A 25,830-nucleotide genomic window follows, 5' to 3' on the forward strand; every position below is an offset into this window, starting at 1 on the left:
CTAACTTGGGAGCTTCTTTTGAAGAAGGTGTTTATCATGATGAGTGGAAAGAAGTTATTCAAAAGGAGTATGATTTCTAATCAATAATGTGACATTGTAATGTCCCAACTTTTTATCCTCTAGAATCAATTAAATTTTGATTATGTTTAAATGCTTTGCAAAGATAATTTTTTGTATTATGACTTATTTACACCATGAGGCACTTGAAATTCCATGCTAATGTTGACTAGTAGTAAATGATGTTATTTTGTATATATTGAAAGAACTAAGATTGTCCAAGCACGAGTGCCTACAAGGGATGTGATACTACAAGAGGTGAAACATGAGGGGGTTTAAGATAAATTTATCATGTTATTGTTTCCATTATTGAACTTAGCCTATAGTCCAAATTTGGAGATCATAGGAGTGGATGAAACCATTTCTAAACTTATTAATCACTTCCTACAATCTTGAAAACTTATTCCCTACATTCTTGGAAGTGTGTCCCCTACATTTTTGAAACCAAATCAAAGTTGGCTTAGGAATATATTAAACGATATTTTTCATTCATGAAAAGGAGGAATCTGATGGGAGGATGAAGCCAATTCTTGGAGAGGATAGAGAAGAGAAAAAGAGATATTTTTCGTTAAAAAAGAAGGTTGCCACACTATGTGATTGAACAACTATGAAAGAAGCCAGTAGAGCTCTAGGAAAATCTAGGAGCCAAGAAATTGGAGTCTAATGGACAACTCGGACCTTTCTATGCACACACTAAAGAGAACTAGAGGTAGGGTGCTTATGTGGGGTTGTTAAGAAGAGTACAAAGAATATCCTTATCTTGTCTGGGCCAGGTATTATGGGTTCCATAAAACTAATCTATCTTAAAAATATTAGACATTAAGATACCTAGTTTATAACCTCCTTGTTCTTGAGATGGAGAGACTATCCTAAGAACTATCTATTATATGCCCCGCTACATAACAAACCCAACCCTGATTTTATCATTTAGGAGATGGGCACTTAAATTTTTCATCTAAAACGTCACTTGGAAGTAAATTCTGACTCTATAATCTTGTTTTTCCCAATGATAAATTTTCAACAACTATAATTATGTGAGCTTCTACTACCAGGTCACAAATTTATGGCCCTCTAAAAATACTCTATGGTTTACTCTGATCTTGTTAGTTCACCAAGTTGATTCCAATGTAAGGACACATGTTCATAAGGTGGCCTTTTTCCACATCTAAATCCCAATCATAGTCGCAATAATTCGAATGTCAACACGTTGGAAAAGAGGTATCATAGAGTAATATGTAAGTTCTTATTAACACATTATACCACACAAATGTTGTGTGATGTGATACCTCACATCCCAAATTAGTTTCATGTGGAAAAATCCAAATTCTCAACCTCACAAGTACGAAGAGTAGCGTCATCTGACACGTCATTGACAAACCATTTTTTAATATGAATAATGTTAAGGACCCTATGCTCAATATTAAGGCCCTAATGAGCTTTCACTTTTTCGTAAGGTTTTTAACAACCAGCCTTAGCCATTGCTCAAGTTTCATGTGTCAATCAAATAATCATTCAAACTTTTGTTCCTTTTTAGGGTATCACTCAGTTGTAACTTTTCGACTTGTGACTCAAATTACATTTTGCATAGGTTAAAAAACTTATCCCCCATAATACAATGTTTGGAACCAATTCTCATTTTACAATTGAGTCAACATCCAGGTGCAACATTTTGCAATATTTTTGGGTTTACGACAAGCTTGCCTCGTGTTCCTATTTTGCACTCACAAAAAAAAAATAATAATAATAATTAAAATCAAGACTTCATCACCATACCCACTCAATGCAAGCATTCATTGCATCCCAAGAAATAATGTTTTAATTAGAAATTCCATCAAACACTTCATGAGCATTCTTCATTCCCCTTGAGCCATATACTTATAGGCTAAGTAATAAACATAAAATAGGGTCACCAACCCATCATATTAATGCATATGTATATAATTATATGCCACTAACAAGTCATTCTTGTGAAGTCCATTTAGATTGGTAAAAAGAGCTTTAGGGACCGGAACGCCATGGATCACAGGACCAGAGATCGAATCTCTCGAATTGCTGCTCACCTCGTCCATCCAGGGTATTCACAGTTGCAGAATGAAGGAGTACTCGGGCGCATCGATTGCAGATCGAAAGGCGGGGCGTCTGGATTCAAGGTGGTTGTCCTCGGAGCCTCAGGCGACATCAGACAACCCCTTTCCATGCTCATGAAAATGAATCCGTTGGTCTCAGTCCTTCACCTCTATGATGTCGTCAATACCCCCGGCGTCATTGCAGATATCAGCCATATGGACACCACCACCGTTGTGCGTGGATTTGTGGGCAAAGAGCAGCTGGAAGCAGCATTGGTGGGAATGGATCTAGTGATCATCCCTGTAGGAATTCCACGGAAACCCGGGATGACTAGGGACGATTTGTTCAATATTAATGCGGGAATCGTCCGCACCCTGTGTGTAGGGGTAGCCAAACGCTGTCCCAATGCAATTGTGAATATTATTAGCAATCCAGTCAATTCCACTATGCCATCTGCAGCCGAGGTTTTCAAAAGAGCCGATGTCTATCTGCATGTTGCAGATCTGCTCCCTCTCACAATGGATTGGCACAAATACTGCAGATTCGGGCAGGATCCATCCGATCTAACCAATATTAGAAGACAACCAGAACCCAGGCAGCAGATCGGTGGAAATATGCATCAATCGAGCAGAGGGGATGCAGATCTTGACATGCAAATGGAAGTTCGACCCAATAAGAGGTTAGATATGGAAGATTGCCTACAGCCAGAGCACATGGCAATCAGCAGCGACATCGGCTTAGGCAGATCAGGAACTCTGCCAAAACCCAGACTTCAGGTAACAACAACTCGTTTTCAGATTTTTATTAAAACCCCTGAAGGGAAATCCTGTATAGTATGGGTACATGCAGGAAGCACTATCATGCAGCTGAAACAGCAAATTTGGGCTTTGACCGGATATCCTGTTCAGATCCAACATTTGGTCAATGGTAGGTGGTCTCTCCAGGACAGTAGAACTTTGGGAAGCTACGAGATTAGTCCAGAAAAAACCATTGTTTTAAACCTCAGGCTGAGAGGAGGAGCTCTGCCTCAGGGACAGCCAAGCTTCTCAGGAGGAGACAAGGGGAAAAAGACAGCATCTCAGCATCAACCCAAGGGAGGGTTCTCCTACAAGAACATTCTACAAGGTAACAGAGATTCAGGGTCCTCTCCAGATCAAGGCGGATATATATCCAGGCCATACATAGTAGATCAGCTAGGGCAAACTCCAGCCCTTAACCTTGATTCTACAGGGCTTGATGATTTCGTTAAGTCTTATGATACGCAGGCTCTAATCTGTCGCTTCAACAGTTTTTGGCCAAAACCATCGGATCTATTTCACTGGATTTTCACCAGTTGGACCATGGAATGTGATATACATTTATGCTCCAAGGGGTTTTTCATAGTTAGATTTTCATCCAGGGAAGTCAGAGACACAATCATCAGTGTTGGACCTTGGTTCTGGGGAACGTCGGGGTTGTTCATGACTCCATGGTTTCCAGATTTCGATCCAAACAAAATGACTGTATCCAAAGTGTCGGTCTGGGTCCGTCTATACAACCTTCCCCTTCACTTTTGGAGTGAACGAGTTTTGGAAGGAATTGGGAACAGCATAGGGAAATACATCAAAACAGATCTGGAGAGGATTGATGAAAGGGTCTACACTTTTGCACGCATTTGTGTGGAAGTAGATCTAAGTAAAGGGCTGCCAGACAACATAAGGTTGAACTACAAACAACAAAATTGGCTGCAAGCACTAGACTACAAAAACACAGCTTTCATATGCAGGCTATGCAGGTAAACAGGGCACGTGCAAAGCACATGTCCAGAAGCCAAGAAAGCAAACAGTAAAAGAAATCAGAAAGGGAAGCAGAGGAAAGGATGGCAATTTTCTCCCCATAACTCAGAAGACGAAGAATCAGAAGCAGAAGAGGAAGATACCCCCGCAGGGAATGCTGAGGTATCCCAAGAAATGGAGACACAGAAGGAAACTACATCAGACAACAAGGCTTTACAGCGTCATCCAAATCAGGCAGAGAAGGCAAACGAGGATCAGAGCATGGGAGGGATCAAACAACATCACCACTCAAATACCTCGTATTCAGACAAGGAAGCAGGATCTCAGAAAGCAGAAACACAGTTAGTCATAGCTTCGATCGAGCCCACCCAAGGAGAGTGGCGCAAGGTCGAAAAGAAAAAGGGAAGAAAAACTTGAAGTGTGACCGAACTCAGTTTTTCTTGCCTCCTCCTTTTTTTTCTCCTTTTTTCCCTTTCTTCTTCTTCATCTGCATGTTAGCTTTGTAACGTTGCGTGGGGTGCAAAAGCACTCGAGCCCAATGGGCGTCTTATGGAAATGCTTCAAGCATCTTCTAGTGTAACTTTTCATTTTTTAAATAAAAAGTTACCGATTTTTCCACTGGAAAAAAAGTCATTCTTGCAAATAGTCTACCAAACAAGTCTTACTATTAGAATTGCATCACTCCACACCACAAATTTTCTTAAGCATCATGCTTTATGCAACAGTATAATGCCCACAATACCTCCACACTCCTGTACCCTATATAGTTCATATAAAATGCACATATAATGATCCGTAAACTACCATGGATATTCCACTAGATAACTCATCACAACAGATCTGATAAGTTATACTTAAAAATCCAAAAGCTTCATTATAAGGACTTATTTCTCTTTAGATTTATGGATCTATAAAGTATTGTTTATTATGTATGCATGCAAATTATAATTATGAAGAAAATAAAGAAAAACAAAATAAAAACCCACAAACCATAATTGACACAAGGTATATCTTGGGAAACCCTTTTGGGAGAAACCCCAGTTGGAAGTTGAGGTCTCTCTACCCTTTTTTTCTTAATAGAAAATGGTTGCAAGTACAAAGAAGTAAGGCCTTTGGCCCATGGGCTACTACAATGCACAAACCCTCTCTATGTGCACTCTCCCTATCCCTCTCAACTACTTTTCTCATATATGGAACAAGGTGCACTTGAAAAGAATGGAACCAATTTCCCTCCTAGTGGCCCGATTACAACACATCCCGACAACCTACTAGTGTTTAGGTTTGACTCCTTCAACTCTTAACTAGAGTTACAATATGGACTCCTCTAGAGTCTTCTTCATTATGATCATGTGGCTAGCCCCTTTTCCATGAGTAATGGGGGATGATGTGGCATCCTCTAGAATTATGTTGGACAAAATAGGAAGGTCAACCTCCAAGTGGCATAAATTTTGCATATGGACTACGATTGAGGCGATTCTCACACCATCAGAAATATCTCTATGTGTAGAATAGGGAAAAAAAAGATGTGGCACTAAAGCAGCAAATTTTTACCCCCCAAAAATGTCATTTGAGACCTCAAAATTCTCCTAGAAGGTTTCAAACCCTAATTTTCCAAACTAGGTCCCAACAATAAAAATGGTCATATGAGTTGATTCCTCCACCTTTTTCCACTCTGAAAGCATCAAGATGGATGAAAAGCAATATAATGATCCAATACATATCATATAATTTCAACATAGTTTCAAGTGTTTAAGAAACTTTGCAATATATGCTTGATTGAATGCAAAAGGAAGAAAAAGAAGCATCCAAAGCATTCTTAAAAATAATGTTAGAATGCCTCTATATCAATCTTATTCTATCTTTCCAATTGCAAAGATGTTTATTTCTTGACATTTCATCAACTAGATCAAAACCATTATATAAGGGTGTATCACTTAGCATAAAAACATAAGATGTGATCTTGCAAGTGCTTGCTAAAAATGAACTAGTAATTTCTTGCTTGAAGGTGTACAGGCTAAATAGAAAATTTGAAATGAAACAAGAGTGTTGTTGATGGATGAAACAAAATATTTCACACAAAACACCTCGAAACTTGTAAGGCTATGTGAAATAGACAAGATTACCACCCTAGATGTTAAACCTTGTCTTAGAATGAAAGAGATCCCTATAAAATAATGGTGAAATCTCAATCCATAAAATAAAATATTATATGAATTTTAAAAAATATTTATGAAATAAGAAGATAAAAAGAATCAAAATAGAATTACACTAAATAAATAAAGTAAATAAATATCCATAACAATAAATGAAAAAAGAATAAAGTAAATAAATATCCATAACAATAAATAAAAAAAGAATATCATTGCATAAATAAATGTATTAAGGAATATATAGTACAAGTTTAGAAATCTATAAAAGAAAATATTTAGCCAAGAAGTAAAATCAATGATGAGAACAAAACATGATTCTTTATGGAGAAGTAGTCTTAAGTTTTGAGGAAACAACTTTTATTAGTTCCTTCAACAACTTTGAGATAATCTCAGAAGTTAGAGATTAATAAAAGGTCATCCAATGCCATATATAATGAATAATATTTCAAACTTACTTGAGGTTACTCAAGGTTAGTGTAATAAATAGTTAATATTATGATAATAAAAAAAATAAAAAATAAATTATGTATTGATTAACATTGAATACATTCACATAAGGCCATCAAATGCCATATAAAACGAATACTATTTAAAATTTACTTGGATCACCTCAAAAAGTTAATGCAATACATCCATGATATTATGCAGAACAAAAAAAATAAGGCAGAAAAAATAAAAAAATAAATAAATAAATAATATATTGATTAAAATTGAATACATTCCTGCATTCTAATAAATGCAAATATAAATGTAGAATAATAAGCATCTTAAGAAAGAGAACTATAAACCAGACTCATTTTGTTTTTCGTGGTATCTCTAGAGAATATCCCACCATCAATAAAGTTATCAACCCACAAAAGTACTAACTATCATGAATTAGGAAATAATCCGCAAAAACTATCAAAGCTTCAATGTACCTCTTGTGGTAATTGTGTTATTGTCTCAATGATTATTCCTCTCATTTTGTATTGCTGCCCTTTAGCCATTATTAATTATCAGTTTTTCAATCATTTTGGTGGATATCGAAAATGAATAAGAAGAATCAACTTTTTAAATAAATTTTAAAATTAATAAAATAGTAATTATTATTTAATTAAAAAATAGTTATTATTATTTAATTAAAATAAATATGGGTTTTCTATAATTCCAAATTAAATATGCACATGAATGCATGGTCTAGCGACATTCGGTCTTCATGGTGATGCTGCTTGGCAGGCATTTGTATCATCGTGAGTGCATTTGATATATGGAGAATGATGTTGATTGATGTAACGGTTATCCGCTTGTATATCTGTAAATATATTGTACATATAACCTAATAAATGCTTATTCAGGGAACTTGCCACCCCATCTTTAAATATGCATTTCCCTGCAACTCAAGGAAATAAAATATTCTCGCAACCGCATGCTGAAAATTTTTCATTATCCATCTTTTGTCCAAAATGTATAAAGAAGCATGTAACTAAAGATTCTCTATCAACAAAAGGTCATCCATTTAAAATAAAAACACGAACTGAGCTAGATCTGAGCTATAATAGCATGCATCACTCATCAAAATAGGTGAGAACAAGAGCCGAATGCTTGCTCTGAAATAACTGCATTACCCAATGGTTTGAGGGGTTAAATTCCATCAAGATAGAAGTTCAAGTTTCCAATCTCAAAGCACTGATGGCAGAAATTCAAACATGAAGTCCTCCCAACCATGTGAACATGTTAAAAGGATAAAACAGAAGTGTCCTCTCAACCATTATAAAATCTAGAAAACATCAAATAAGGCATTCTGATAATCGATAGATATTTAGCTTAGCTGTGCCTGGGCAGAAGCAGAATGCTGTTTTTCAAAGTATTCAAACAAACTCCCATCATAAAGACCTCTAATTCCATCTTTTTCCAAAAAACCTTCCTTGCTCTTAGCCAGTTTGTACAGGAAGCTCCATTCCATTCTCGCTGCAATCCTACATCCCAACAATTTAGGTAAATTCACTAATTAATCCCTGTTGGGCATGTAAATAATTATGAACCTATCAATGGAAAAATTGATTTTAGCATTATACCATCCAGAAATGTCATTCACATCTCTATTGCCTTTGAGCATGGCCTGCAGCTCTGAGTATGTGAGTTTGTCTGAGTATGTGCATGCATATTTGCTGAAGATGGCATCAAATTTAGCAGGATCAAAACCCCCTTCACTGTCATACACCTCTGAGTCGCTTCCATGCTTTCCTTTTTGAATGTTATCAACGTATATAGGGAATAACAGTGATGGTATCAGGCTCTGCCACAGTTTGAAAATGCCACCATGGTTATGTACCAAACATCCAATTACTGATCAATGAAACCCTACCGTAGATAGTTGAAAGTTAACCAAAGTTGTAAGTGTCAGTTCAATTAACATGGTTATGTACCTAACATCAAATTACTAATCAATAAGTTAACATGGTTATGTACCTAACATCAAATTACTAATCAATGAAACTTATGTACCTAACATCAAATTACTAATCAATGAAACCTAGGGTAGATCTAGCAACCCTAGGGTAGATCTAGCAAGATTTCAAGGATGGAAGTTCACTTTAAAATTTAGAATTCTTAATATGCAAATTGTAAAATGAATGATAATATTTTTGTAAAATTATTTAGATTTCTAATAATTTTATATTAGTCTATATTAAATTTTGTTTTTTTTGAAGGTAAAATAATTTTATACTATAAAATAAGAGTGAATCATTTTTAGAAAAAATGGAAATTGACAAAACAAAAATTGGAAAAAACATAGAAAATTAGTCCAACTGCGACCCCTAAAATTTTCCCTCCTATAAAGAGTTGAAAGTTTCAAACATTTTACATGTCAGCTCAATATGTTGACCCCTAAAATTTTCCTTCTTGTGAATAGTTGAAAGTTACAAAAGTTGAATATCAACTCAATATGTTTAACCCTTTATGAGTAGCCAGCATGAGAAAAGAGCATTCAAATGACCTCAGTACCTTTTTTTCTTTTTGAATTTTGACTCTAAATCCTATTAAAATTATACTGAAAGTTTGAGTTTTACTAAAGAGTTTGGCCCATTTTGAAATAATCCAAATTATTGGTTTTCTCAAAAAAAAAAAAAAAAATAAATAAAATATTAAAATCAATAGAAATAAGGCTCATCAGAAACATAGGACTCATAGGACTCACTGAAAATGGAGCATAATCATAGGACTCACCGAAAATTGAGCATCAATCATAGGATCAAATCCTTATGAATCGCTCTAAGATACCAGCAACTAGAGTAGATAACCCAAATTATTGGTTTTCCAAAAAAAATATCAAAATGAATAGAAATAAGGCTCATCAGAAACATAGGACTCACTAAAAATTGAGCATCAATCATAGGTTCAAATCCTTATAAATCGCTCTAAGATACCAGCAACTAGAGTCTACCCTCTAGCCTCAACAGAAAAGGTGAGATTGTAAGAAAGTTTCATCCAAAAATAGAAAGTACTTACATGGGAAGTGGTGTAGCTAAGTGCACTAAAAATTGAGCATCAATCATAGGTTCAAATCCTTATAAATCGCTCTAAGATACCAGCAACTAGAGTCTACCCTCTAGCCTCAACAGAAAAGGTGAGATTGTAAGAAAGTTTCATCCAAAAATAGAAAGTACTTACATGGGAAGTGGTGTAGCTAAGTGCCATATTGATAACTGCGGCTGATAACAATGAGATTATCATGTTAAATCCAACGGCTTGGAAACCTGGGCATTCCACCATGTCTTTGTTACTCAAGAAGGCCATCAAAGAAACATTTAAAGCATAATGGAGTTGAATTCAGCCCAACAAACAGAAACAGATCTCAGACCCTCAGCAACACAAACATTAATAATATCAAATTTAATTTCATTGATTCCTAATACATAATCCTTCAATGTGAACAGACTCAAATAACCCCAGCATATTAATAATATCAAATTTAATTTCATTGATTCCTAATACATAATCCTTCAATGTGAACAGACTCAAATAACCCCAGCATATTAATAATATCAAATTTAATTTCATTGATTCCTAATACATAATCATTTAAAAAGTCAACGCACTCAAATAACCTGAATAATGGTGTTGAGAATTTCTGAAATTTTGTATGTATTGTATGAAGAGCCCAATGTTTTGGTTGAACATTTCACCTATCTTCAAGGGCAGAAAGTGTGTATTGTCTAACGAACCCAACATTTTGGGCGAACACTTCATCCATCTTCAGAGGCAGGAAGATGAGTGAATTGTTCACCCAAAACACTTCACCCATTTTCAGGGGCAGAAAGATGAGTGAAGTATTCACCCACAACGTTGAGCTCTTCAAACAATATACACAGGATTCCAAAAATTCTCAATACCAATATCTTACTACCTATGGAAACATACACACTATAACCCAAACATAAATTACAAAACCTCATAATCAATGAAAATGAGAGATGAAGGATATAATAATTAATACCCTGGTAAGTCTCCCAGGGGTAAATCATTCCATCCTTGTTCCTGTCAAAGAAGGCCACATGCTGCTGAAGAGCGCTCATGTTATTCATGTGATGGTGTCCAAGCTTCGATCCTAGGAACATAAAACAGTAATACAAGAATTTAGAAGAGCCCTTCTCCTCTGCTCAAGCTTCGATCCTAGGAACATAAAACAGTAATACAAGAATTTAGAAGAGCCCTTCTCCTCTGCTCAGAGATCAATTGAGCCACTGGGGAATGATAAACTGTGGAGGTTACAATTACATACTAAATACGGAAGCAGAAGGAAGAGGAAGTCTTAGACAATTCAACTACAAATTCAGAAAGTTATAGTCGGCTGATCTTGCAAAAGAAGGAGAACCATCTGATCTGTACAATCACATCCACCGCTCCACGTATTCTGATCTGCGGAGAATCATTTAAGCAACTTATCCATGGAATCTTGACTGATACTTTAAAAACGCTACAGTTTTTGTTTTTCTATTTATTTTCTTGACTACATATATTTTCATTGGTTTCTTGAACATGGGTGGGTTTACATTGGCAATATGGCTCCGGAATAGGCCTCACTGAACCTGTGAAATGCAATAAGATTTGGAAAATTTGTAAGATTTGAATTGGAAAAAAAAAAATTTGAATCTTCACAATTGCAAATTTATAGAAATTACTTGAATCTTAATAATTTGGTTAGATTTGAATTTTCACATTTATGAAAAAAATTATAAAATTTACTTGAATCTTAATTAAAGAGAGAAATTTTGATATGTAAAATTCCCTTCATAAAAACTTGTTTTAGAAATTTTAGTTTTGATAAAAATGAGAAATTCTAAAACATTAAAAATTTGATTAAGGTTGTGAGAGTCTATGAAATTAAAACTTTGATTAATAATATGAAGGTGCTTAAGATGAACCTTGATTAAGGATGTGAAATTCCTAGTTCTATGTGCTAGCTTTTTCATTATTATAACTTCATTGACTTGCTATTAATTTTTCTTTGACTAAAATAATTTAAAATCTATGAAAGTTTAATATTATGAAATTAAATTTATTATTTTAAATAAAAATTATTTTTATTTATCTCAAATATAATTGGTTGAAATGTTTCCCCTCTTATTGTGTAATGATGACAATAATTGATTATTGTGTACTCTATTATTAATTACTATGTACTATATGACTAATAACTATGTACAATAAATATAAATAATTTGAAAAATAACATTATATATTAATTACTATGTACCATAAACACAAATGGTTTGTAATTAAATTCAAAAAATCCATTTTCTCATTGGTGTAAAGTATTGAATAGACAATTTTTATGGATTTTATTTTTTAATTTACAAAAAATAATTTAAAAAATATAAATTTGAAAAGAATATGTAAAAATAACATGTGTACAATTTGTACACTCTCATTATATCAATCTATACTGTAATGGCATGACATGTGTATTATAATATGAGCATTATATAAAAAAAAATGTCATCATTCAATATTAAATAAATAATTATTAACTTGTTATCATTCTCTTCAATGTCAATTATATATATATATATATATATATATATATATATATACATAACCTTGATTTACCAAAAAAAACTAATAAAAAAAAGTTAAACAAATATTCATATGACTCATTTTACAATTTTATTATTGTTTGGAGTACATAAAACACGTCATGACATTAAAATATTTTATTAAACTAAGCTGCCGGAACGCTAGCTATGCAGCCTTGTTCAATAAGGGATTAAACTATATAGTATAAGATTGTGAAAAAAAAGTTTAGAAAAGAGAATGTTCATCTTTATTGAAGTGCCTATTTTTAAAGTGTAGTGGTAGTTGTGCCCATTTTGGTCATTTGGATGTTGCTTACTTCTAAATGTTGATTAAAAATATGATGATACAAGCATTAACAACTTTTTAGAGTATATATATATTTTTTTGAAATTGTTTTATTGATAAGCAATATAAATTTAAATTTAAATTTAAATGTAAAAGTTTGATCCAATATTGTTATTGGAAACTTGACTCAAGAAGTCCACAACAATCTATGCAAATATTTTCAAGGATCTCTTAGTGCAATCTAAGTATTTCTTTTTTATTTTTAATGTGATTGTTTTTATTACCAAAAGATGTGTGTGTTTTCTTATAATGTTGAAATGTGATATTTTTTAGTGTTTTAAGACTTCCAAAACTAAACTATAGAGCAACACTAAATTCTCAGCACAAATCAAGGGAGAAAGGACATATCTAAGGAGTTTGAATTTCTTTGCTCCAAACAAGGCATAAAGAGGCAACTCATTGCTACTTACCCTCCACAGCAAAATGGGGTGCTTAAAAGAAAGAATATAATTATCTAGGACATGACAATGTGCACATTGGAAAGAATGAACAAGGATAAGTAATGTTGCACTAAAGCATTACCTACAATTGTGTATTTATGCAATCATGCACCAACAAAAGCTTTGGATAGTGTGACACTTAAGAATCATGGTCAAGAAAGGAACTCTCCCCAGATAATTTCACTCTAAACTTGAGATATTTTTGCTAATGAAGTAGATGGTGTATGTGTTTTCCTCTTGTTATGCACAAGTCCTCACAATGAAGCAGTAATAGATATTTGGGAGCACAAAATACGTCCATGTTTTAAAACATTACAAAGAAGCTCGACTAGAAGAGCACAAAGTATATATTTCTTAGCCTATGGTAGTAAATCTAAAGCTTATCAATTGATTGATCCTACAAACTAGAACATAAACATATGAAAAGGTGTGATATTTGAAAAATGTATAAAGAAAAAACTAATGATATGTTGTGTACCTCAATAGATCCTAAATTAGAAATCGCATACAAATATCTACTAACAAGATAGAAATGACCTGCTCTTTATTATTCAAAACCCCTATCTTTAGAAAATAAATCAAATCATTTGCAAATGATTGAACACAAGAAATATAGATAAAACCCTCGAGGTGGGGTAAAACCATAGATTATTCTTTTATGAAGGAATTCACTCCTCAAACAAAACTTTCTTGTCACAGTTACAATACACTGACCATGCCACATTACATTGCTTACACTACTTTATATAATGTTGTCTATCTCCTACAAATATTCTATGCAGAAATTAATGTGTAGATTCAATATTGCTCATGAAATTTACTAAATCACAAGAGTTGAAGCTACTCTATTGATCTGCAGAAGTTAATTCACCATCTAAAACAAGAATCATAGACATGCAATAGGAAACATCACACATGCACAAAGATTTATCTAGGGGAAAGAAACTTCTCAAAACTCGTTACTATGTATATTGCATTAATCATATGATAGAGATGAAATATATATGCTTGCTCAAGCCTGAGCACACCCTACAAGTGTATAATCTATCCCTCTGCCTGACTAACTGACTTTGGCCAACACTTAGCCAATTTTCAAGCCCTCCAAGCTCTTATTTCCTTGTGTTGTTCCCTTGAGAAATTGCCCCTATTTTTTAGGAATTTCCCACCATGGAATTGTGCAATTTCCTTAGGTCCTTCCTCTGACTACATGCACCACCTGTACACATTGGAATATGCTACAACTGATAGTACACTTCCTTGGAATCTCCATCTCAACTAGGTAACTCGAATTCTCTGCATGCAACAATTATTTTGGGTTGATTGATCAGTTAATTGGTTAATCACTGAGTGTGGTTGAAGTTCCACTTCCACAACTTGACCTCCACTAGTTCTTCTAATAGTTAGAACTAGTTAAACTGACAATAACTCAAATTAACTAAAATAGATTGCTATAAATTAGCAATCAAACATACTGAACTGAACTCAAGCTTCCCCAACTCAAATTAACTGAGTTAACTGAGTGACAAGTGTCATGTCACCTCAGTTAACTACCTCCAAGATTTTGTTAGGTCTGTTAGTTTTAATTTTTTCTAGTAGATTTGGGTTTTCAGATGCTATGTATATTTTCTATGGTAATTTTGCATTCAAATATTTTGATTTCTTTTACTGGTACTTCTGGTATTGGTTATTTTTTTCAGTGATTTTACTATATTGTAAATAATGAAGATGAATGACTTGTTTCAAATTTCTGCTCAACAAAAATCAGGGTTTTTTGTGTGTGTACTATTCAGACTTTGCCGAATCAAAATTAGGTACTATTGCACATCACTAGATGAATATTACTTACTTGATCTTGGAATTTTAAATTTCATCATGTTATGGAAACCATGGTTGCATGCTTTATGTTTCTTATAGCTAAATCTTAACTATGAATATTGATTGAGGGGAGGTGTTTGACTGTCAATCCACACCTAAACATGGCTCAGGCCTGATCAAGAAGCCATGTATCTCAATAGGAGAGCAGTCCAATAACGAAAGGCAAGTTAGGACTTGATCCTTGTTTGGTTTTTTAACCAGCCCAAATTATATTTCTTCCACTGCAATAGATAGGCAGGCCAGGACTTGATCCTTGTTTAGATTTTTAACCAGGACAAACTATATTTCTTCCATTGTAATAAATAGTTTTTCAGTGTTATTAATCAATTTTTTATAAACATTTGTGCTTAGCTCGCAAACAAAACTGCTTTACAACCAACCAAGATGTTGTTGGCTTTTCAATGTAGTGAATGCATAGAACCATAATGTTGTTAGCATTTCAAAGAAATAAATTTATAGAGCGATAATGTTCCTTCTAAAATGGATTTTGGCTACAATGTCGCACACAATATGAAATAAAACAACCTAGGTTGTAAGCCAAAATGTTTATGTGACAAGAAAAAGATACAATCCATCCAAAATCCACATCATAATGTGGTTACAACCAAAAACATATGACACCCCTATTCTTTATGGCCCTGAGAATCTTGTAAGATTTCTACATTATAATAGACTATAGATGTTCCTTCTAAAATGGATTTTGGCTACAATGTCGCACACAGTATGAAATAAAACAACCTAGGTTGTAAGCCAAAATGTTTCTATGACAAGAAAAACATACAATCCATCCAAAATCCACATCATAATGTGGTTACAACCAAAAACATATGACACCCCTATTTTTTTATGGCCCTGAGAATATTGAGTGCCACAACTCCTCGAGTTACCTTCTTGAGTCAGGTAGGTTAGCATACCTCAAAAGCATTGATTAGGAAATGGTTGATTGCTGCCATATGATTGAGTCCAATTTGCAACTTCCAACCATGGAGGTATTGAGTACCCATACCTCACATTTGCACTACTGACCCCTGCATTAAGTGGAGGTGTGTAATGAGCATACATAGAATTGACACCAACTCTGGTAGGAATAAGGCAAGTGGGTAAACCCTCAGTTTGATGGTGAGACACTTGAATGTTTATGAGATCTTAGAATAATGGTGTATTATCTGCAATGGAGTCCAATGAGTTTGAAATAATCCTGGTTTCATTAGCTATGCGTGTATCATTGTCAACCATATTGATCATCCCTTGTTCCTTTTCAAGCATTTTTTGTGTCTTTCTTGATTCCTTTTCCTGTCTTGCCATTTGTTTTTGTTTTTCCTTAACTTGCCTTGCTTTATCTCTTTCAATCCTTTCATCTGCTCGACGTTGCACTGCAGCAATCCTTGTTGCCTTCTTCTCCTTGACTAGATCCTTCTTTTTTTGTTTTAATTCTTGCATTTCAAATTTCTTTTCCTTTTTTTTCAGACTCGACTAACAGATTTATATAGTCCTCTAAGGTGAGTAACTGCGAGCTTCGGCCCAAACGAAGACTACCTGGTGCACCTTGCTTTTTTTTCATTGATACTCTCTCTATTGGAGCTTTAGGAACCGGCCAAGGATCTTCTCCACCCCTCCCACCTGCATGTCACTGCTTGGTACTTCCCTTTTAGTATCTGATGGAACTGATTGAACTATATCATTACCTTCATTTGATGCCTCATTATGTGCTTCATCTTCTTCCATTGATCTATTGTTCCAAAAAAATGAACAATTTCATTGTTCAATTATGCTGGTTGTGAGGGCATGTTCATGCTTTGTTCATTGGTTGTTGAGAAACTATGTGCATTCATATTAATCATTGCTTCTGCTAGCCATGAAGGTGGGGTTACTTGGCTTGGCAATGTCAATTGGTCATTGTCAATTGCATGTTCAACAATGTTGTCATTAACAATATCAACAACAAGAGTTTCATGTTCTTGAGTTGGTGGAACGATCTCCATGTTACTGCGAATTTGTTCATGGTTATACTGTGTTTCACATACAGTTTCATCATCTTCATCATATAAGTGTCCTTGAGAGAGGGAAATCATATTACCAACTGCAACAACATCATCTTGGTCATCTACTTCTTGCACTTCAACACTTGTTTGGGCATTCCCTTCTTCCTGGCCATCCACATGAAACGCTTGGCTACAACCAGTATCATGCATAAGAGCATCATAGTTCAGTGGCCAGATTCCTGTCCTCCTAAAGCCAACCTTGATATGTGATGGTGTCAAATCCCTTTTAAAAGCTTTACTTGCAAGCTCTGCTAGCTCGAACCTTTTCACCTCAACCCCTGGATTCTTTGCCATCCATGCAGTGCGCTCCGACCTAAAATAGTTCTTGAAAGGGCCAAATACACTAACATCAAGGGGTTGCAGTTTGTGAGTGGTATGAGCAGGCAATGTCAACAGGTCAATGCCTAAATTGTTTGCTTCCTCAATTGTTTATACAGCCATGTGGCTCCCATGGCCATCTAATATCAATAGGTGTCTGTTATTAGGCGAGACGCCACCTGGTACTGATGCAACAAAGTGAAAAAGCCAACTTAAAAACAATTCTTTAGTCATCCATGCATGGGGATGTGCAACCATGCATGCACCTGGTTCACAATTCTGTATATAGTTTTTCAATTGATTTTTATCTTTGAATAGATAAAATCCTGAGATTGAAGTACCAATTGCATTGACACAACATAAAATAGTTATCCACTCCCTACTGTTAGGCAAAATCTTTTGCACATTTCGGCTCCCTCTCTTGGCAATTACCCGCATGCCACAATTCCTCCCTGCATATAAACCTGTTTCATCATAGTTTCGTATATGATTTGCTCCATAAGAATGTTGATTGTAAGCACTAGAAAGTGTGTCAAAGAACTTTTGCACAACTACAGGGCGCAAATTTAATGCTCTGTCTCTGTCAAGGCCCTCAGCAGTACGCAATACAAGTTCTGGATGCCTTTTTTTAAACCCAAACCACCATGACTTACCAGGAAACCCATCTTTGAATGGGTTTGGCCTCCCTTGACAAATTTGAGCAACTGTGGATTTGAGTTGCATCAACTCTAGCCCATGTCCCAATTGGGCCATCTCTTTACACCTCTCAACCACCTTGGCCTCCTCCTCCTCAGTCATAACTATAAGAGGCCCTCTACGTTTTGTCTGAGTTAGTCCATTTATCCAATAATGTATTGATGAGGGAGGAATACCATGTTTTTTTGCAGATGCCCGAACTGAGTATTTATTAAACTCTATGTTGTCAATTGCAACTAACATTTCTTCTTTTTTCCATCCTCTTATAGCACTGATCTTTTTAGTTGAACTTGCCCCTTGGACTGCTATTGACGGTGGTTCTGTGGCTGACGTTGTGATAACATCAGCTTCAGTCTTATTATCATCATCAACAATGTTTCTTGGGGCATTGTTGACATTGACATCACCTGTCCTGTCCTCATTAGACGATGTGCATCACAGTTGTGCACCCCTTGTCACTCTCCTACCACTTCTCCTTGTACGAGCAACATAACTACCTTTTGCTATAGATGCAACAACCTGTAAAATTATTGCATGCATTTAGATAAGAATATTTGTAAATTATGCTTTCATACAAGGCAAAAATATTTTTGTTTTATTACAGGAAATTATCAACATGTATGTTAGTATCCTTGAAAAATCAAATATACAGAATCATTTTGTTGTATGTCTTCAAAATTATCAGTGATTGTTGTTTTGATAACTTGTCTTTACACTTAAAATACCATGACTGTATTGATTGGTTTTGTTATGCATTTCCCAACAGAGCTCTTGTTCGGTTTGACTACTTAAAATATTGTTTTGTTGTTTTGATAACTTGTCTTTACAGTTAAGATACCATGAGAAGATCTGGTAGTTACTGTTGTTTGAATTAATTTGTTTAGACTCATGTTTGTTATCGCAATTGAATTCATTCAAGGCCCCCGCTGTCTCACCAAGTGGACTTGCATAATCCCTTCTAGGTTTGTTCTAGGTCTATTCTTCGGTAATGAGGGTGAAGTTAGATAGAAATATAGGTTGTTGTTTGGTAGAGGGTGCATGCATGTGTCACCTTCAGTGAACAAAAGTGTTGCTTTTGTAGGTCTTCAGATCAGCCTCCCATTCAGTTAAACATCTAGTTAAGTTCTAATTTCAATTCAGTTCTAATTCCTCCCACTACAACCTGTCCCTCTTAACATTCATTATCTAGTTTTTTTTTCTGTAAGGATGCACTTCTCCAGAAATGGATCTCTGGCTATCAAGGAGTTATCATTGGCCAAACCAAGCATGGTATTTAATTTGACCAAGGCTCCAACTTGAGACCACCTAAAGCACTCTTGATAACAACTTTGCCACCATAAAAAAAAATTTCCTCATGTCACTTACAGTTGAAGTTTCTAGTCATGTAAACATTCATTCCAACTATAACTTATTTTCATCTTGTCTACATATATAAGAGAGGCCATGCCTTTTTTTAAATCAGGAAAGCATATTATCATTTTGTAAAGTTTTGAGTAAGTATTGACCTCATATATCAAATTAGATAAAGTGAATAGGAGTAATGAGGGTGCAGTTTGCCACATTTGCAATTGTTTGAGGTTGGTTGTGCCTTCTTTGTGGTCCTTCATTCTAATAGGTTTCCCCTTGTGTACAACAACCTTCCAATAGGGCCCTTCCACTGCTTCTCGTTCATTTGTTTATGTTATTTTCTTCCTTTTACATTGTTTTGTTTACTTTCTGGTCATATTTTAAGAATAATCTAAACCCCCTTTTTCCTTTTCTCCTTTCAACATTTTCTTCGCATTATTTTGCAGGTCTTGTTTATGCTACCATTAGTCTTGATGATGTTTATTGGTGGCCTCATACGAGGTCTTTGGTTCCAATACCCAAATTTGTATTGCAATAGTTGACCACTAATTAAGCAACTCATCTGAAGCTTCTGATCTATATTACAACCAACACAAGGACAATAAATCTATGTTTATCTTCCAATTGGGCCATAGTTTTTGTTTCTTATTATAAAATTTCATTAAACTTTTGTTAGAAATGATCTCAGAAAGAAATTGCCTTGTGAAATTATGGTTAAACAAATTTCAATTGAGTTGTTCATCATGTTCCTACATATTTTTGCATGTTGTCTTATGATAAGTTGCTATTTTAGCCTTCATGTCACTAGAGAAATGTCCAAGCAACCAAACTTCTGCTACAATATCTAAGGTGCTACCATTAAAAGTTGGGGCCTTTTCACGTTATGGTGATTTTCAACTTCCTCTCTATATGTAAATGAGGTGAACCACATGCTCATATTTTCTTAATGGATCTTGCATGTACATTTTTGTGCTTACATTGACTCTAGGAAGGATGATAGCTCTTAGTCCAATCTTCACGTTGATGTCGGTGAATATTTTGCCAGCATACTTAGATTTTGTTGCGTTTTGTTTGAATTCCTATGATCATTCTTTGTCAGACTCTCATTTTTCTTAATCCCTTCAATATGTTATGTTACCTATGTGGTTCTTCAGGGTTTCTTTGTCCAAATCCTCATTCAACATGTTCCTCTATTTTCACTCAACTTTTTATTGTTGCATGTTGCTTTTGTATTTAAACATGACATTCTTGATGTGCTAAAGGAAATAAGCGACACCATGTTTCTCTTCATGTACTGACTAGAGTCGTTTTCTTCATTAATTTGTCTCATCTACCAGTTTTTTTTTTAATTTACCAACTTGATACTATTAATATCGTCCCATTAACTTTCTATACTATTAGTCTTTATCCATCCCTTAAAATAAGCATTATGGACCTAAAAGAGAATACCCTAGGTTATGTGTTTAATTTCATGAAACTGAAATTGTAACTAAAACTAGAGAATATCCTAAGCTATGTGTTGATTTTCATGAAACTGAAACTATAACTGAAACTAAATCTGTAAGAACTAAAACTGTAAGAATATGTGTTGATTTTCATGAAACTGAAACTAAATCTGTAAGAACTAAAACTGTAAAGACTGTGAGAAATGAATGTAGAACTGTAGGTTGTGAGTTGATTTTTATGAAACTAAAACTGTAACTGAAACTGAATCTGTAAGAACTGACACTGTAAGAACTGTGAGAAATGAAAATAGAACTGTAAGAAAAATGTGTTGTAATTGATATAACTAACCTAAATATATTGGCAAGTGTTTTGTGATGTTTTGTCTTCAAGGTTGGTGAATAGTTTGAAAACATAACATGCAACTTCAACAGTGATTGAACTTCTTTTATAGTTTTTGGCACTTGAATTTAATTGGTGGTAAGGATGGACATGGATTGCAACAGCTTCATTTTGAATGTGTGATCTAGATTTAATCTGATGTGATGTAATGGTTGGGAATTTGTTATTTGTTGATCCATGTGCTTTGATTTGTTTTAATGAGAAATAGAATGAGTTGAGTGTCATTTATTGAAGTTATTGGATTGGGTGTCATTTATTGAACAAAATGGGTTTAAATGTTATTAGATTGGGTGTCATTTATTGAACATGGGGGGTTAAATGTTGAACAACACAACAGTTATCGTTGACATACATTCACTTTTATTATGCGCAGGTATGGATATTTATTTGAGATACAAAGCTTCAGTGGCGATGAGTGGAGATTGAAGTGATTGCTACTTTGTAGTTATGAAATAGACCATTTTGGAAGCATTTATGGTTTTATCTGTTTCTAGTTGGGTCAATATGGTTTGCACTCTTAAGTATTAAGATACTATTTATGGATAGTTGTGGACCTAGTCAATGTTTTGAGAAATTTTGGACATAAATTAATACTTATTTATACTTAATGTTATTTATCTTTGTTTAAATATCGGTTGCAAAAGTCTCACTTTCTAGTGGTTTGGTGGGACCAGTGCTATATCAATCCCTGATCCAGTGTTATTTATACTTAATGTTATTTATCTTTGTTTAAATATCGGTTGCAAAAGTCTCACTTTCTAATAGTTTGGTGGGACCAGTGCTATATCAATCACTTATCCCTACACTGGTCCCTACACAACATTAGACATCTTTCCCATACTCATCATTTTCCCACCTGAGCCTGAGTTTTGAGGTTTTCTTAGTCTCCCGGCTATCTAACACGTGGTAGCCTGTCATGACAACATGACAACATATAGAAAACATTTACAAGTGTCCTGAAACATGGCATGTGTCATCCGCAACGAGAACGTGTCACATAGACACCCATCTTTATATGGTTTGATATGACCCAACACATGGTATGTGTCACATGCAACGCGAACGTGTCGCATAGATACCCAATTTCATATGGTTTGATATGACACAACAAAATGTGTCATGTTTTTTTATTTAATTCTAATAAACTAAAGCGAAAGAAAACACATATATTCATCTTGAATATATTAGAAAGTTAAAAATTGATAAACACATGTATTCCCAAGCTCTCATAGAGGTACAGCTTCAAATATGAAATCCTCCCAACCATCTTAAAACTTAGAAAAAAAAAAAAAAAAATCCAAAACCATTGTTATTCTGACCATCATAAAATCTGCAAAAAAAAGTTCAAACGAATCTTTACACATGCTCTCAATGCTGCTCTCTACTGGTTCAAACGAATCTTTAGATTCAAATATGAAATCCTCCCAATACAATTGTTATTCTGACCATCATAAAATCTGCAAAACAAAGTTCAAACGAATCTTTACACATTCTCTCAATGCTGCTATCTACTGGTTCAAACGAATCTTTAGCTTCAAATATGAAATCTTCCCAACCATCTTAAAACTTAAAAAAAAATCCAATACAATTGTTATTCTGACCATCATAAAATCTGCAAAACGAAGTTCAAACGAATCTTTACACATGCTCTCAATGCTGCTATCTACTGGTTCAAACGAATCTTTAGCTTCAAATATGAAATCCTCCCACCCATCTTAAAACTTCAAAAAAAAAAAATCCAATACAATTGTTATTCTGACCATCATAAAATCTGCAAAACAAAGTTCAAACGAATCTTTACACATTCTCTCAATGCTGCTATCTACTGGTTCAAACGAATCTTTAGCTTCAAATATGAAATCCTCCCAACCATCTTAAAACTTCAAAAAAAAATCCAATACAATTGTTATTCTGACCATCATAAAATCTGCAAAACAAAGTTCAAACGAATCTTTACACATGCTCTCAATGCTGCTATCGACTGGTTCAAACGAATCTTTAGCTTCAAATATGAAATCCTCCCAACCATCTTAAAACTTGAAAAAAAAAATCCAATACAATTGTTATTCTGACCATCATAAAATCTGCAAAAAAAAAGGTTCAAACGAATCTTTACACATACTCTCAATGTTGCTATCTACTGGTTCAAACGAATCTTTAGCGTCGCTGGGCAGACGCACTATTCTGGTTTTCAAAGTATTCAAACAGACTCCCATCGTAAAGTCCTCTGATTGTCTCCTTTTCCAGAAAGCCTTCCTTATTCTTAGCCAGTTTGTACAGGAAACTCCATTCGGCCTTAGCTGCAATCCTGCAACCTCAAATAACAATTAATATCCATTCCTTCACCTGCCTCATTTAAAAGGTATCTACATGGTGAATTTCACAACAAAAAATTGAATCTATACTCAGCAATATACCTTCCAAAGATATTATTTACATCTCTATTGCCCTTAAGCATGGCCTGCATCTCTTCATATGTGAGTCTGTCTGGATATGTGCAGGCATATTTACTGAAGATGGCATCAAACTTGGCAGGATCAAACCCCCCTTCATTGTTATACACCTCTGAGTCACTTCCGTGCTTTGCTCTGTGAATGTTATCAACGTATATAGGGAATAACAGTGATGGTATTCTACTCTGCAACAGTAAGAACATGCCTAAATGAGATACTAGCTCTAGATCAAATCCTAAAGGTATGCATGTATTGCAGGTGGAAAGAAGGTACTTACATGGGAAGTAGGGTAGCTAAGTGTCATATTGATAAATACTGCTGATAACAAGGAAATGATCTTGTTAAATCCAATGGCTCGGAAACCTGGGGATTCCACCATGTCTTTATTACTTAGGAAAGCCATCACAGAGAAGTTTAAAGCAGAAAGGAATCGAATTCAACCCAACAAACAGAGACAGAGACAGGTCTCAAACCCTCAGCAACATAAAAAATAATGATGTCAAATAAATTACTTCAAAGTGAAGAACCCTCAATAATCAATGAGAATGGGGAATTCAAAGGATTTTATAATCAATACCCTTGTAAGTCTCCCAGGGGTAAATGATTCCATCCTTGTTCCTGTCAAAAAAGGCCACATGCTGTTGCAGAGGGCTCATGTTATTCATTTGAAGTTGTCCTGGCATTGATTCCTCCTCTTCCCAGGGCTGTTGCTGCCGCCTTCTCCTCAGAATGGAAAACGATAAACAAGGGTTAGAATAAGCCGCCGCCGCCGCCGCCTCCTTCACTCAAAGATTAATAGCAGATTCTTCAGGGAGGGAATTATGAATTGCGGAGGCCACAATTACAGTTCAAACACGGAAGCAGGATGCAGAGAAGGGCTTAGACATTCCAGCTTCTATTGCAGAACGCTCTTACAACCGCAGGATATTTAAAGTTCGAATGTCAAGCACTTTGCGCTTTGGAAAAAGATTAGTGATATGACACAAATGTGATAACAATTTGATCTTTATGAGCATATCCGCGTAACCTTAGCCGCAGAAAAGCGTTTAAATGGCCTCCCAATGGAATTTTGAACTTCTTGGCTTTAAGAGCGCTGCAATTTTCAACACTTTTCTTTTTACAGGCATATTTTCACGACCTGTCATAAAGACATGTGTAGGTTTAGGTCGGCAACATGGCTCGGAAATGGACATCTCACTCTGTTTAGGTCGGCAGCGAGCATCTCGCTCGGTTTCCACTCTGTAAGATTCGAAACTTGGCATTTGAGATTTCAAGGCCTTTAAATTTTTCAATTTGAATTTCTTTTTGGTCCAAATCTATTTTTGTGAGATTTGAACTTTAATCAGGGTGTGAAACATCGTAAGACTTGAACATTCACCAAACTTTTTAAATTCTCTTAAGATTTGAAGCATGATGATGGTTTGTTATCCTATGAAACTTTATAGTTAATGGTTGTCTATTTTAAATGGTAGGGATGATGGTTTATCATCTTATGAAAATTTTATAGTTAAGGGTGGTTTAGTTTAAATGGTAGGGATGATGGTTTGTCATCTTATGAAATTTGATAGTTAATGGTTATTTAGTTTAAGTGGTAGGGATAGTGGTTTGTTATCTTATTTTTTAGGATCAAGTCGCAGAAAACATGGACTATAAATTTTGAGATTTAAAAATTGGCCTCCAAAATTCTCTATCCTAAACTAAACTATAAATTCCTACTACCAACTCTTGCATATATTTTCCAAATATGAAATTCCATGAAAATTTAACCTCAACATGCGAAACTCTCTTTAAGAGATGTGTGTGTTCATGTAGCATAACTTATTCTAAAATGTGTAATTTTAATTAATATATATATATATATATATATATATATATATATATGCCAGCCTGATATATAAGGAAAAAACTAAGTTTTTCATATTAAAAATTATTATTTTATGTAAAATTATTATTTTTATTATTTTTCGAAGTTCGCCAAGTAATATTTAAATTGCATATATATATATATATATATATATATATATATATATATATATATATATATGAGCCTGATATATAAGGAGAAAACTAAGTTTTTCATATTAAAAATTATTATTTTATGTAAAATTATATTTTTTATTATTTTTCGACGTTAGCCAAGTAATATTTCAAATTTTCAATTGCATTTTGGAAACACGTGTTCACATAAGTTTTTTTTCAACTCTTTAAATAAATTAAAAAACCAAGAGCACCTTTTTGAAGATGACTCATAAGCAATGATAGTGGTATTTTTTGGAAAAAAAAATGTTGTGTATATTTTATGTTTTTTATTTTTTATTCAACGCTTTGAAACTGTTAAAAAAATTCAAGCATTACGTTTAAAA

The 25,830-nt window shown here is 34.4% G+C and overlaps 2 protein-coding genes and 1 pseudogene across 5 annotated transcripts; 1 reads left to right on the plus strand and 2 right to left on the minus strand.

Moving 5' to 3' along the window:
• Positions 1–2,072: 2,072 nt before the first annotated feature.
• LOC149223596 (malate dehydrogenase, glyoxysomal pseudogene) lies at positions 2,073–3,076 on the plus strand (annotated as a pseudogene).
• Positions 3,077–7,606: 4,530 nt separating this feature from the next.
• LOC149223597 (peroxygenase-like) lies at positions 7,607–10,631 on the minus strand. Its single transcript, XM_089385879.1, has 4 exons — positions 10,527–10,631; positions 9,701–9,786; positions 8,104–8,324; positions 7,607–8,004 (listed from the first exon to the last, which is right to left on the minus strand). Exons 1-4 carry the CDS (start codon positions 10,612–10,614, stop codon positions 7,848–7,850), a joined length of 552 nt encoding a protein of 183 aa, XP_089242005.1. The 5' UTR covers positions 10,615–10,631; the 3' UTR covers positions 7,607–7,847.
• LOC149223598 (peroxygenase-like) lies at positions 10,532–24,658 on the minus strand. Of its 4 annotated transcripts, none has more exons than XM_089385882.1 (5): positions 24,045–24,657; positions 23,745–23,830; positions 23,432–23,652; positions 23,137–23,322; positions 10,532–10,637 (listed from the first exon to the last, which is right to left on the minus strand). In XM_089385882.1, exons 1-4 carry the CDS (start codon positions 24,148–24,150, stop codon positions 23,172–23,174), a joined length of 564 nt encoding a protein of 187 aa, XP_089242008.1. In that variant the 5' UTR covers positions 24,151–24,657; the 3' UTR covers positions 10,532–10,637; positions 23,137–23,171. The 4 variants fall into 4 exon arrangements, with proteins under 4 accessions (XP_089242008.1, XP_089242009.1, XP_089242007.1 ...); XM_089385883.1 differs by lacking the exon at positions 10,532–10,637 and adding an exon at positions 22,588–22,785 and having other exon boundaries at positions 24,045–24,658; XM_089385881.1 differs by lacking the exon at positions 10,532–10,637 and adding an exon at positions 22,838–22,941.
• Positions 24,659–25,830: the final 1,172 nt, after the last annotated feature.

The sequence above is a fragment of the Pinus tabuliformis genome, chromosome Q, assembly GCF_031772625.1.
Source record: "Pinus tabuliformis cultivar Carrire ecotype Pingquan chromosome Q, CPIR1, whole genome shotgun sequence".
NCBI lineage: Eukaryota > Viridiplantae > Streptophyta > Pinopsida > Pinales > Pinaceae > Pinus > Pinus tabuliformis.

What these genes read in the sequence shown, in the direction of transcription:
- LOC149223597 (XM_089385879.1), bottom strand. Translation starts at nt 10,614, where the DNA reads ATGAATAACATGAGCGCTCTTCAGCAGCATGTGGCCTTCTTTGACAGG. An exon ending in TTAGCTACACCACTTCCCAT is followed by an intron (nt 8,325 to 9,700) that starts GTAAGTACTTTC and finishes AAACTGTGGCAG; the next exon opens with AGCCTGATACCATCACTGTT. An exon ending in GTGAATGACATTTCTGGATG is followed by an intron (nt 8,005 to 8,103) that starts GTATAATGCTAA and finishes GTTGGGATGTAG; the next exon opens with GATTGCAGCGAGAATGGAAT.
- LOC149223598 (XM_089385882.1), bottom strand. Translation starts at nt 24,150, where the DNA reads ATGCCAGGACAACTTCAAATGAATAACATGAGCCCTCTGCAACAGCAT. An exon ending in CCCCTGGGAGACTTACAAGG is followed by an intron (nt 23,831 to 24,044) that starts GTATTGATTATA and finishes TGGAATCCCCAG; the next exon opens with GTTTCCGAGCCATTGGATTT. An exon ending in TTAGCTACCCTACTTCCCAT is followed by an intron (nt 23,653 to 23,744) that starts GTAAGTACCTTC and finishes TTACTGTTGCAG; the next exon opens with AGTAGAATACCATCACTGTT.